This window comes from Halyomorpha halys, unplaced genomic scaffold (genome assembly GCF_000696795.3).
Source record: "Halyomorpha halys isolate HHAL.00 unplaced genomic scaffold, Hhal_1.1 Scaffold410.1, whole genome shotgun sequence".
NCBI lineage: Eukaryota > Metazoa > Arthropoda > Insecta > Hemiptera > Pentatomidae > Halyomorpha > Halyomorpha halys.
Window position 1 is genome coordinate 679557 of NW_027111460.1, and position 14112 is coordinate 693668.

Here is a 14112-nt window from a genome sequence, read left to right on the forward strand (position 1 = left end):
TTATATGTATATATAATATCTGTAATATGAAGTTTTTGAATAATAACCCTCACTGTGCTTCAATATTAGCACTATATGTAAACAATTCGGAACGCCTGACCTATGAAAGCGTGATAAAAGATTTTTTAGGAGTGAAACAAAGTTGATATTCGTTTTTAGCACCTCAAGAAACGTTTATAAACACATTTTCGAAAAATAAAAAGTTTTAGTCTAAAATTTTCGCGCTACTCGGGGCTCTTTGATTCCTTTTTAAAAATAAAAAAAGTAGAAATAACTTCAACACTACTCGACCAATCTACACCAAACTTTGCAGTTGTTTAGGGCTCTATAAACTCCAACATAGGGGCGCAAATCGGATCTAATTAAACAAATTAGAACCAGAGATATAAAATAAAACGGTTGAAATTGTTTTATTCATTTGAAACCCATATTTCCACTTTATAAGGGCTTAGCTTGTGATATATAAGTCTGTAAAGCTACCATCTTGAACAGCTTTGATGAAGCCATACAAAGTGGGACGAAACGTCGAATAATTAATAGTTGTAAACTATTTTTTTTTCTACTTTTTGACCACAATCCTAACTTTCTTATTCATATATAAAATATTTTAGGTGTAGATGTATTTATTTAATTATTTTAGGCAAGATTCTTTCAGGATAATTTTAATATACCATCAACATGTCTATATACTATCAAGAACAATATAATAATTCATAAAAAATATTATTCCATTATATACTCCAAAATAATAAACATATTGTATATATGTATATATAGTTGACCGTAAAAATTGATATATAAGAAGATGGTCAAAAGAGAGACAGAAATAGTTTATGTACTTGTTATTTTTTTCTATTTTTACAAGAAATGCCTTATTTTATTACTTCTTAATTTTTACCTGACAATATACAACATAATAAGATGTAAGTAAAATATCAATCGTTAATTGCAAATAATATATTATTTCATATTCCTTGTAAAAATAACAAGTACATATAATTCGATTTTTATAACAAATCTAAGCAGTTACATGCTCGAAGAAACGCCAAAAATTGATCTTAACCAGGAACCTTTGAATTCGAATAGTTTTAAATTTCGGCGACTTTTTAAATGTTGTTGGACTTTTTTAACTCAAGTATTTCAAAGGTAAGTTAACGCCGTTCCTAATTCGGAGCTTAGGGAGCAGATGTCCTGGAAAGCCTTCTCTAGGAATGATAAGTTGATAATTGAATAAGTTTTATTTATTTTCACCATTTAGATATGTATTGTAATTAAACTTCAAAGTGGATATATTATTCAGTTAGACATATACTTATATCCCTCCACTCATGTTAGCATTGGATTTCTTTTAAACTGTGCCAAAAAAATAAACTATTTTTTTTAGCTTAAGTCTCCTCTTTTCGTTTTTAATAATTATTTCAAAGGTAAGATAATACCGACACTAATTCTGGATTTAATCAGTGGATGACCTGGAAAGCTTTCCCTATGAATCCTATGGATATCTCATCCATATTTGAAACTATGCGGTCAATTATCTATATATACAAAAATTTTATATATGCGGAATATTTTTTATTTAAGTTTTTGTGTTTTAGGGATTGATTTCCTGCAAGAATATATCGCGAAAATTACTCATTTTATTACTTATATTATGTAAAAATATAATATTGTCGGTATATATGACGGGTATATAGTATGAATGTATAATCAGCCCTACTTACCAGGTCGGGTCCCAAAAACGCTTGACACTTTTTTTCAGTGCCATCAAATCCCAATAAATAAAACCTTGTAATCCAATGTCATTTAAAATAAAAAAAGGTTTCAAACCCTCTGGAGCCAATCCTTTCACTTCAAGTGTTTTGCACATGGCATGAAACCTTCCTAGGGAGTGAACACTTAGCAGGATATGATCCAAGTCGTAGAATAGATCTCTTTCAATCGTATTAAAGCCCTTGGTCTACAAATAAAATTATTATTACTTTGTCAGTTTTTAATTAGTTTCATTTAATATTTAAAAAGTTATATATATTTCTGGTTATTACCTTTAAATCTTCGAGTATGACACAAGAGTAGGGTATATGATGGATCATATTACACCAAAGTACGTCTTCGGTATCTTCAATTTCTTCCATTAAATATTCCATTTGCCTTAACGAATTGTACATCTAAAATATATATTTATAAAAATTGCTTTCCATTAAATAAATTTTTAAAATCAATATGTATATATTCCTGCGTTTCTTGGTATCAACCTTTCAAGAACCTGTTGGTGGTTCCAGAAATTCAGTATATTTATATTATGTATTCTATCGGTTCGTTATCGGAACCTTATAATCTTAAAAATCTATTTAAATCAAAAACTATATAACACACCCTACTACATAACTATATAACCCTAAGTAAGATACAGGGTATCTAAATGAAATCGAATAAAGTTGAGATATCTCTTGCAGATAGGTACATGAGATTCATATTTTAATTTACAGGAGAGCTTACAGACAAAACGTATTGACTTATGAAATGAAATGAAAAAATAACTTTATTCTGGGACATTTGTCCCCTAAGAATAATTACATGGATTTTTATCTGGCGAGCGTTTACAAATTTTCAGATAGTAGAATGAAATTACATTGGTATATTGGCTTTACTACTGTTTATAATGTTAATCAATACCTGCCTATTTATTTGATTACAAAGATGGGGAGGTTTGGTTATTCAATAAATGAAGGAATAGGTGTTGTTTAAAGGAGAGAATGGATGAGGACTGGCGAATGGAGATGGGAAGAGAATTCCAGAGGGAGGTTTCACATATGACGAAGGATTTGCTAAAGAAGAAGGGCATATATAAATCATTCGGATGGGATCTGGTGTTTAATGAGTGGATGGATGAACGAAGAGTGAGGAGATCTATGATATAGGTAGGTTTTTTGATGTTAAGAACTTGGAATAGAAAAAAACCAAGGAGGTATTGCCTTCGGGAGGTTGGATAGAGCCACTTCAACTCGGAATTCCAGCGGGAGACTTGAGAGTGCCTAGGGAACCCAAAGATAAATCTTACAAAACAATTCATGAGTCTCTTCAGTCTCAACTCTAGTCCTGCAGATAGCCCTCCATACACCAAGGATCTGTATCACTGATCACTCTGTTGAAGTGGGGGAAGACGAGAGGGGATACTAGGAGCTGACGAGTGTTCTGAGGAATGGAATCACGGAATTTTAGGAATTGTTCGAGTACAGTTATGGATTTGCGTGTGATTTGGGAAATATGGTTATTCCAGGAGAGGTGTTGATTACAGTGATAGTTATACGTGGACTTTAATTGGATAAATCCTTCCTGATAGATCTTTGTCTTCTCTTCTTAGTTTCCTGTCTTGTTTTCCCCAACTTTGACTATGGCTACCTAGTATATGTTGGACTCTCGGGTAATCTCGAATCTAAACTTAAACGTATTATGAATTGTGCAGTATGCTCTATTTTCGGGATCAGCAGAGATACGCACACAACCCAGTATTACGCCGAGCTGAAGTGGCTCTATCCATACTTCCGATGCCAGTATTTCCTAGCTTCCTTTCTATTCCAAGTAATTAGTACTCAACGCTCCTCCTAAATCTTTGAAAACCTGCAATTCAAATTCTCTATCCAACCCCGTACTACCAGGTCCCGTTTATCTGACATCTACCCTCCACCTCACCGAACTGCTGCGTTTGATAAATAGTTTTTTTACCCGAGCTGCATATCTCTGGAACTCCATTCCCTGTAACATAAGTCATGTATCAACCCTTTCCTCGTTTAAATCCCTTATATTTACCCACCTTTTGCTTCACCAATCTAATCCATTATTATAATAGTACAGATATTTTGTAATAACTTTTTTGTTCTATATTTTATTTAGTCAGTAACTTTTTTAATTGATCTATTTTTTTCTTCTCTGTATACAAGTTATAATTAAGTGTGGCCACTTTATTTTATGGTCAACCAATGTTATTATTAAATTAAAATTACCTTTGTAATTATTCTAAAGGGAACTAGTCCCAGAATAACAAACTATTTTTCATTTCATTTCTTCTTGAATTTCTATCCTGCCAATTAAATGGCTGGTCGCATTCAATCCATTTATATCCAAAATACTTTATATATTCTATCTATCTGTTGCTTTTATTATATGTTAATGTTTTTGTACCTGTGACCCTTTTCTAGGTTATCTACCTGATGGTGGGTACCAATGTAATTTTTATGTTGATTAAAATATCTTCAAATAAAAAATAAATAAATAATAACACCAAGTGCAATGATCCAAATTACTTATTTTTTTATTATAAAACTTCCAACGTTTGAGCCCTTAGGCCATTTTCAAGGAGACAACCTAAAATGCATTAGTTGCCCAGCCCTATATATTGGTGAAACAAAGCAATATATTAAGGATAGAATGTACCAACATAGAATTGTTGTGTGTAGAGTTGTTATGTGTGTGAGCAAAAATAAATACATAAAAAAATACAATAATTATGTTTTTAAATAATGTTGAATTATAAGCAACAAATAAAAAAAAAGGTTAATTAAATTGTAAATAAATTAAGCTCATTAAAAAAGTGATAACAGAGCCCTAACCTGTTGAAGGTAGGTTTTATTGTTAATATTATTGATGTGGTTAATAGAAAAAAAAAACATTTTTTGAAGGATAGTCTTGTACTGAGATGTGTGGTTTGTATGTGAATAACCATTTAAAAACTTTAAGTGAAACTGTTATGATATTTATTTAATAATTTTTTTAAAAAAGATAATTGGCAGGGGCAATTGGTTTTATTATGTGAGACGGGAATATAGTAATAATATGAAAATAATTTTTGGGTTGTCTCCTTGAAAAGGGCCCAAACGTTGGGATTTTTAAAATAGAAAGTTGAGAGTAATTTGGATCATTGAAGTTGTTGTTATTATTAATATAAACCATTACAAACTCAAACAATCAATATATTAAATTAGTAATCTAATAAAACAATATTAAACGGGTCTTAACAGGATAGGACTGACCCCAAATTTATCAGAAGCTCTCACAGTTGAGGAAGCTAAAATTACATTAGTGTTTGAATTTTTAAAAGCACATCGCCTTCTTTCTAAATTATAACTCCTCTTCGATTTTAATTTTTTTTTTTTACTTTTATCATGCCATAGGAGTTGGTGACCAGGGGGTACGCCTCATGAGAGTTTTACGCCTTTAAGCAACAATCAACAACAACAACGTTCTCTTAACTAGTGATACTGTACTGCCACGACAGTTAATCTTATCGTACAATAACCATCATCACATCATGCACTATGTTAGTAGCTGCAACAGTAGCTGTCATGGCTGTAAAGTGTCGCCATAGAAACGGAATCGGATCTAGGGAATGAGATAGTGGATAAACTAGCAAAAAGGTTTCAGAATTATTATTAGGCTCTGAAACATACTGTAGTTTACCTAAGGAATGAAAGATTCTGGGCTACAAAACCTGGGATAAAATTCTTCATAAATGTGTCAAAGGAAAAGGCGAAATTTTACCTAAATAAGGCAAGGAATAAGTTAAAAACAATAGCATGTCGCCACGGGCCATTGTTTGTTCAAATATTATCTGAAGAAGATGAAGATAGTGGAAGATTTGATTGTTTGTGCTTTTTCGATTTGCTGTAGAGATCTGATAGATCTTTGGCCGCCCGAACTAGCCTTCACTGTAAACATTTCTGATAACTGTCTGATAAGTTCCTTGTAACCCTAACTTGGATTCCAGACAGAACTGTTTTGCTGCAAGCCAATAAGCTCTGAAGAGGAGGTTAAAAATGACAAGAGCAATACGGAAATCCTATATCGCATACGAAAGCTGTCACAGGGTTTTCAAAAATGTTTATAACAACTATAAATTATTTATAACAACTATAAAGTACTTAACTGCCATCCCCACTCCTCCCAATATAAACAGTTCATTCTGACTTTGACTCCCGTCAAAACAGGTATGAATTCTGTCTCGTTCATTTTCATTTGATTTTATTCTTATCCCTTTTCATCTCTTAGTTTGTACTTTCTTTAATAATTCTTCTCTTTATCTGTTACTATTACCGTTTTCATTTATTGTTTATAACCTTTAATTTTTTTAATTTAATTTTTACGTTTTATTGTATACCCTTGTAATTCTCGTCTTTTTTTTACTTATGTTAAGTATTTGTATCTTTTATAGCCCCTGCAACGTGGGGCGAAACGTTGGCTCAAATAAAAGTAGTACATAATACTACTATTTGAGTTTAATTTGACCGCGTCCGGACCATATTCCATTTATAATACATATATATTTTCTTCATTTGTATATAATTTTATTTCTACATAGTTTTAACCCTACCGAAATAAACCCTTAAAACGTCGACAAATAAATAGTTGTTAATTATTTTTCAATTATTTATACATATATATATATATATATATATATATATATATTATATAGAAAATAAACACAATTAGTTGTTTCTACACATATAGAAGACTTTACTTTTTGAAATGATTTTTGGGAAATTATTCTTGAGCTATGGATTGATCAAAAATGAGATAAAACGCTCTCCTAAGGAAATGATTGGCAACCAACTTGACATGAAGATACAAATTCTTTCGCAGCGTCTTCAAAAATGCATCGATAGAAGCAGTGATGGAAAAACGCCCAACCTTTAAAATTATGTAAATACATAGAAATTAAACAGCATTGATTATTTCTAAAAATACAGAAAACCTTACTTGAGATCTCTCTTGTCAGATTACTGTTGAGGTTACCATTTCGTGATTACTCTTGAATCAGGAATCAAAGAAACTTGATATGCTATTAAGAAACATTAAAATGAGTCATGCATTACTATGAGCTATAATAAATAACGAAAGAACTAATTAATTACCTCAGTTTCTGTCTTGAAGGTGTTGAATTTTGCATTGAACTCGACCTGGAAGTCATTGGATTCTCCTCGAATTTTCATTATGACGCTCTTGTTGACAAATCTTCCGTTGCCGAGGACAACTTTGAGGGTGAGCCTTACGACGTCCGATAAGAAGTTCAAATTCTTTCCAACAGCTGGGATACCTTCAACACTAATAACCTTCTTCATGGAAGTTTCCTTCCAGCTCTTCGTTAGGACGGCCTCCAAGATATTCTTATCCATCTGGAAATACATATTCTTAGGCTTCCTTGTATGCAAATGAAATTAATGTAACAGCCTGGCGCTACCTACTGGTCCCCGAATTATTTACAACTTCTAGCAGATGCCACCAGCGTGTTGCCACCATTACCACCAAGTCCATGCATTAAAAAAAAATCTATATAAAGGAAGAGGTGACGTTGTCACTATCACGATTGATAGTACAAGAGCCGGAAAGAAAAAATGGCCGTTATCTCACCCCAGTTTTTGATTACTTCAATGAAAGCTATGTATAATTACTAGTCAAAATTTTTGAGTCTGCCAAGTATAGGTAGGGGGATAAAATGATGGCGGCTGATTCAAAACCTTAAAAAATCATTGATTTTTCATTCAGAACTCTATATCTTAAAAACTAGCAACAACACTAGAAAATTTAAGAGAACATTATTTAAACAAGAGTAAATTTGCTGAAATATTAGCCCTAAAAGAGCTATTTAGGTCCAATAGTTCTCGAGATATAGCTTTTTAAAAATCAAATTTCTTAAAAATCTACTGAAAGATTAGCTGTTAGCTTTTTGATTTGATAATTTTGAGAGATCTATATCTCAGGAACTATGTGATGTACAGATCTCTATTAACATTCAAATTAAAGCTAGTTTAATGGACTACAAAATAGTTAATTATGTTTATCTTTGTAGGAGTAGTTGTTTTTATGATATTAGACAAAATAAATTCACAAAATGTTAATTTCTTGTTGTTCGGATAAATGTAAGATTTTTGAAAAATATATCTCTAGAACCATAAGACGCACATATGTCTACCAACACTCAAAATAAAGGAAATTTAACTTACTATAAATTAATTTATGACACTTATCTTCGTAGAGATGGTAGTTTTTATGATATTCACATATGAATATAAATTTGGCAAATGATAATTTGTCCGAATAACTATTAATCAATCTATTTTAGCAAATTTCATATAAACTATTACTCCTACGAAGATAAATATCATAACCTACTTTATAGCTCATTAAACTAGCTTTGATTTGAGTGCTAATAGACATCTGTACGTCAAATTGTTTTTGAGATATAAATTTTTCAAAATTAATTCAAACTACTGATCTTATAATAAGTCCCATACAACATTTTTATGAAATGTTGCTTTTTAAAAAGCAATGTTTCGAAAACTATTTAACATAAATAACTTTATTAGGGCTCATATTTTAGCAAATTTACTCTTCTTTAAATGACGTTCTCTTAGATTTTCTTGAGTCGTTCCTACTTTTTAATAGCTTGTATGCTTCATATATACTTCATGCTCTATATAATCTTGGGAAGGAACCACCCATTGGTGGTACTTCAAACATTAATTTAAATTAGAAGGTCCCGTGGCCATCTTCTTTTCAGACGCCTCGGAGGATTATCAGGGATTAAGGTTAAGGATGAGAGATTAAGAATTAATGGGTTAGGATGGTTAAGGAGTTTGTGATGAAAAGACGCATATCTGTTTTGGGCCAAATCTGCAACGAATAGGATGTTATTTCCTAATTTTAAAATCACTTTTCTCAAAAGCTAAAACCGTAGTTGAGATTTAGGTGTAGAATTATTTATTGGACTGTCCTGAACCAAATAAAAAAAAAAAGTATGCATATACTTGCAATTTTTTTTTTTTTTTATTTTTTTTTTCAGAAAATTCGAAAATAAACGCCGATGTTTTCAACATCTGGCCTTCCACCCCTACCGAGCGAAAAAAGAAGTAATCATGGAATTTTTAATTGAATATTTCAACTTTGAAAAAAGCTCTAACGAGGTTCATGCCCTTATCAAAAAGTTTTCCGAGCTTTGCCGAGTGGTAACTAAAAACAAATGGGAAAGGTGCCATCGAATTGGGGAAGCAATTTATTTTCCAACATAAAAATTGACTCGATTTAAATTTTGTATTGCCAGATTATATTGAGGAAAAATTGGAAAACAAAACAACCTCTGTTCAAATTTTTACCCGTGGCCGAACAATCGTTTAGGAACGCTCTTAAAAAAAAAGCTATGCACAAGATATTTCGAAAATTCGAAAAAAATAGTCTGCAACACACTCGCGAATCGTCTAGAACATTGTGGGGATCTAATGTGAATCTCCTTATCAGTTTTGATCCCTCCATTGCTTCACAGAGAAGTTTTTTAAAACACTTCGAATGAAAGTTTGAACGATTTTATTTCAAATTTTGAATTAGATACATCAGATTCAGACTCTTATGCTTTGTTGTAATTTTCTGTTAATATTATTATTATTGTTTTTATTTTGAAGCTCTGATTTTTTTTTTTTCCTCAATATCTACATACTCTGACCCTTATATTATATCTAAACTTTTTGCCGTAATTTGTTTTACTTACAGAAATATATATATGTATGTATATTATGTTTATCTTTAGAAACTAACTTGCTGTGCATCCCGTCGGCGATGGGTTATTATTAAACTGCACTCCAGTCACCCTCCTCATCCATTTTGGTATGTTGGTAATCTTAAAGAAGTTTAATGCAATAATAACTACAGATTTTTGTCTGCTAACTCCATATACTCGAAGGACTGTGTGGCGGTCAAAAACGTACAAAAATTGTAGAAATCTATTTATTAATAACCAAAGTTTCGCCTTTTTAAAAAATATTTTCTTTCTCACTTTTTTCATAACTTTAATTTTAAATAATTTTCATTTTGTACATATATTTACTTAATAGATTTGTATATGTATTTTATTTTATTTTCTTGTTCTTTCCTCTTTGTTAATTTTAATATTGCTTATTCTCATATAGCCTTAATCTTCTTACAATACTGTGACTATGGAATTTACTTTCAACACCATTTATGTCTTTATAACAGAAATATAAAGTTATTTCATACACTTCTGTTATGACCAAAATTTACGATTTTTTATCAAAAATAGTTTAGTATTTTATAAATGTTTGTATAAATTTAGGTAAGCTTTACATTTATAATCATTATAAATTGAATAATAAAGGTTTTGAGGTTTTTTACTGCAAGATTTTGAATATTTTTGGATTTTTTACTGCACAAAAGTCCGGTTTCTTCTCATAACGATAATTATCGAGAAAAATGTATATTGAAGGTACTTACGGATACGTAGTAGTTGGTCGGTGATTCTAATGCTAAACATACCATGTGGCATAATTCCACTACAAATGGAGCTGGTAAACAGGTGGCGAAAACCCAATTCCCGGTAGTCCACCCGGATACTTACACTTTCCGCCATGTCGCAAACGGAGCCAATTCAACTTTAGACCTCCTCCTGACTAGACAACCGCACAGGATTACAGGATACCAATCGTCTGACCATCGTCGAAGAGAACAAACATCAAACAAGAAGTTTAGGCACCAGGACGCCAACTGGAATAAATACAGATCAAAAGCGTATGGGAAACTACCGGAGATGCCATCTCTCTACACCAGAGAGCAGATAGATCGCTCGAACAGCTCACCACTATCCTCCTCGAGGCCGCAGCAAAATCCATCCCCACCTACCGACCATCACCTCCCACCTCCGACCACCTCCACCTCACATCTTAGCCCTCATTGCCGGCGCAACCTCAAGAACAGATGGTATCGCTCCAGGGGTCCGAATGTCAAACTAGCAGTCATTGCTATGACTATCCAAATCAAAAACCTTTTGGGACAGTGGAAGACAGCTATCTGGCACGAGCAGTTGCTTCTCACCCCCTCACAACAGGCGGAGCTACTAGCAGACCATTACCAATTGGAAATCACAGTTCGAACCCTCAATGCAGAAATACCACACATGGCCAGGATAGACTGTTTGTCAGCTCCAGACAGCTAAAAGCTATTCTGAGGAGGTCAAACGGAAAACGCGCTCTCGGCCACGAGGAAGTCCAAACGGTCTTGCTAAAGCAACTCCCCATAGCACATCTCACGAACCAATATGAACATGATATTTTCAGGTCATTGCTACATGAAAACCAAGTAAGTCCGTCTCATATCATACCGGTACACCACCTTTTATCATCACCCATATTCTCACTAAGGCTCAAACTCCAAATTTATAAAAGTATTATGAGACCAGCACTTCTATATCGTGCTCCAATCTTCACCCATCTCAGAGAAGGGACATAGCGCCATCTACAACGCTTCCTGGATGCAGTGTTGCGAAAGATGTGCGGTCCACATCGCTGAAGAAAATGAAGACGGATCAACTACACGAGTTCTACGAACTACCAACTGTTCCTGAGTTCATCCAACGCAGGCACATAAAGTTTTTCGACATTCTACTGCACCAAAGAAATACACTGCTCAGGGTCTACTCCAGCGGCCCCTCTGGTGCGTTGGCAACAAACCAGATAAAAATTAATAAACGACGTGTAAGGACACGTATTTAGGGAATAAGTTTTTTAGGTTTAGTTTAAATTTCAAAACCAATGTGTGCCCCAGCACATTATAAAATTCAAAGCACGCCCACTACAACAAAATTACAACTCAAAAACTCCTTAACATGTAGGCCACTACAGAAGGAGGAAACAGTGCGAAATCAAAATATATAATGGTATATATATATTCATGCTAAGAACAATACATTTCAGAAATAGGGGTTATGAAAAGAAAATACGTAACAGAGCAACCAGACCTGTGTGAATCAATATCCGTACAGCAAAAGTATTTCCTAACACTATTTTCTTAAACATGGGAGAACTGGTTTCTCTCGAAGCTCATAAGAACTGATATGATATCGCTTTTATCTTTATTTAGATTAGATTTTTATTCAGGGCGATCAACATCTAGGTTTATCTTTATTTAAATTAAACAATTTAATATTTATTCTACATGTGACGCACAGTCTCTTAAAACAAATTGAGAGCCCAAAAGAAGAAAAAAGTTATTTCACCCATATGTTTGCTTACTTCAATAAAAAATATATATTGATAGAGAGAGAAATACTATTTATTAAATTTATCTATGCTGCCTAAATGCATTAGGTTGCTATCTCACACAGCATACTTATCAATCCGTAATCGGACATATATAAATTACACATACATGGTATAATCAGAAAAAAAAGAGATACAATAATAAGATATAATAAACCATTCCCCCCCCCCCCTACAGTTTCCTTTTACAATTCATTTCGGTCTGTACAACAAATACAAATGTTTCATTCATTCCTATTTTTCTTTCTCATTTCTGCTCTTCCAATTTCACCCTTTCACAATTATTCAATTCACCCGATCAACAAATTCGCTCTCCGGAATTCACGCTCCTTATATTAATAACTATATATTAACAAAAATTAATGACTTTGCCAATCATAGTTGAGGGGAATAAGAAAAATGGCAGCTGTTTCAAAACGTTAATCAAATATAATTTTTTCTTTGGAGCTAAATTTTTTTTAAAATAATTTATTTATTGTTATTTACTACTGTATACGTGTATACACATCAAGTAAATTTGCTGTAATGATATTATAAAATGATAAAAATAGGTGGAGAATCTACGCAATGATAGAACTCCAAAAAAATTTCTAAAGGAGAAGATCTCGAGGCCACCTTCTTTTCAGACGCCTAGGAGGATTATTAGGTAGTGAAGGAGAAGCCAGGGTAGAAACGAGTTGGTTTGGGTGGTCGGGAAGTTTATTATGGAAGGATTGGTATCTGGTTCTGGCCATATCGGCAACATAGGAGACTTTGAGGTCCTGATGGATGATTTGATTTGTGACAAAGTAAGGAGCATTAAGGATTTTACGAAGGATTTTGGACTGTAAGGATTGGATTCGAAAGGAATTAGATGGTTTAGTGGAGCCCCATAGCTCAACTCCGTATGTCCAGATAGGCCTCATAACAGTCATGTAGATCAGTCTTTTATAATGTGTTGGGAAATATTGATATTGGGAAATGTGATTTGGTGGGATTTATTTTAATCCTCCAGTTTTGGCACCATTCTTTAAGTGAGCTAAATTTAAAATTAATTTTTTATTCAGAGCTCTATATCTTTAAAAATTCCAACATAACTAGAAAACATTAGAGAACATCATTTAAAACGTTTAATATTCTCGAGATAATCTTTTTTATTTAAAAGAAAAATTTTATAACGAAAATTTAGTAGTTAGAGAATTTATTTTGGAACAATATATCTCAGTTTAAGTTGAATGTATTCTAAAATATATATCAGTTTTGTGCGATCAACTAGAAACTAAATTTTAAATGAATTTATTTTGACAAATATCATAAAAACTACTTCTCATACGAAGATAAATGTTACAAACTATTTTATAGTAAATTTGACCAGCTTTAATTTGAGTACGTCGAATAGTTTTTGAGATATAGATTTCTCAAAATAAATTCACTAACTTCTGATTTCTTAAGAAATGTTGCTGACGAAATTTGAAATCTCTGGAACTATTTAACGTAAATAGTTATATCAGGGCTTATATTTTAGCATATTTATTCTACTTTAAATAATGTTCTCTTAGGTTTTTTAGTGCTGTAGGTAAATATATGAAGTACTGAATAAAAAATTAATTTTTTTTAACGTTTTTAAGTAGTCGCCATTTTTTATTCCCATCTATAATTTAGGCTAGTTTTTACTAAAGTAAATAAATTTTTTTAAATATTTATTTATTGCTATTTACAACTGTACATTATAATACATTTAGTAAATCTAATCTAAGTTAAATTGGAGTTTTACAAGCGTGTCGAGAACCTACCCATTGGCAGTAGCACTCTAATGACATTTTACATTAGCTGGTCTCGTGGCCATCTTCTTTTCAGGCGCCTCGGAGGATTTTCAGGAATGAAAGAGGGTGCAAGATTAGAAACTAGGGGGTTTGAGTGGTTGGAGAGTTTATAATGGAAGGAGTGATATCTGGTTCGGGCTAGATCGGTTACATAGGGAACATTAAGGTCTTTATGTACGATTTTATTTGTGACAAAGTAAGGAGCATTGGGGATTTTA

General features: G+C 32.5%; 1 protein-coding gene across 3 annotated transcripts in view; it reads right to left on the minus strand.

Moving 5' to 3' along the window:
* Positions 1 to 11900, minus strand: part of LOC106682385 (uncharacterized) — a 15479-nt gene extending 3579 nt beyond the window's left edge. The window contains exons 1-4 of one of the 3 annotated variants that reach the window (XM_067049507.1): positions 11792 to 11900; positions 6906 to 7166; positions 2043 to 2165; positions 1722 to 1957 (exon numbers count right to left, since the gene is read on the minus strand). In XM_067049507.1, the coding sequence (XP_066905608.1) occupies positions 1722 to 1957; positions 2043 to 2165; positions 6906 to 7166 (620 nt within the window). In that variant the 5' untranslated portion in view covers positions 11792 to 11900. The other 2 variants (XM_067049506.1, XM_067049505.1) reach the window with 2 other exon arrangements.
* Between the last annotated feature and the right edge of the window lie 2212 nt (positions 11901 to 14112).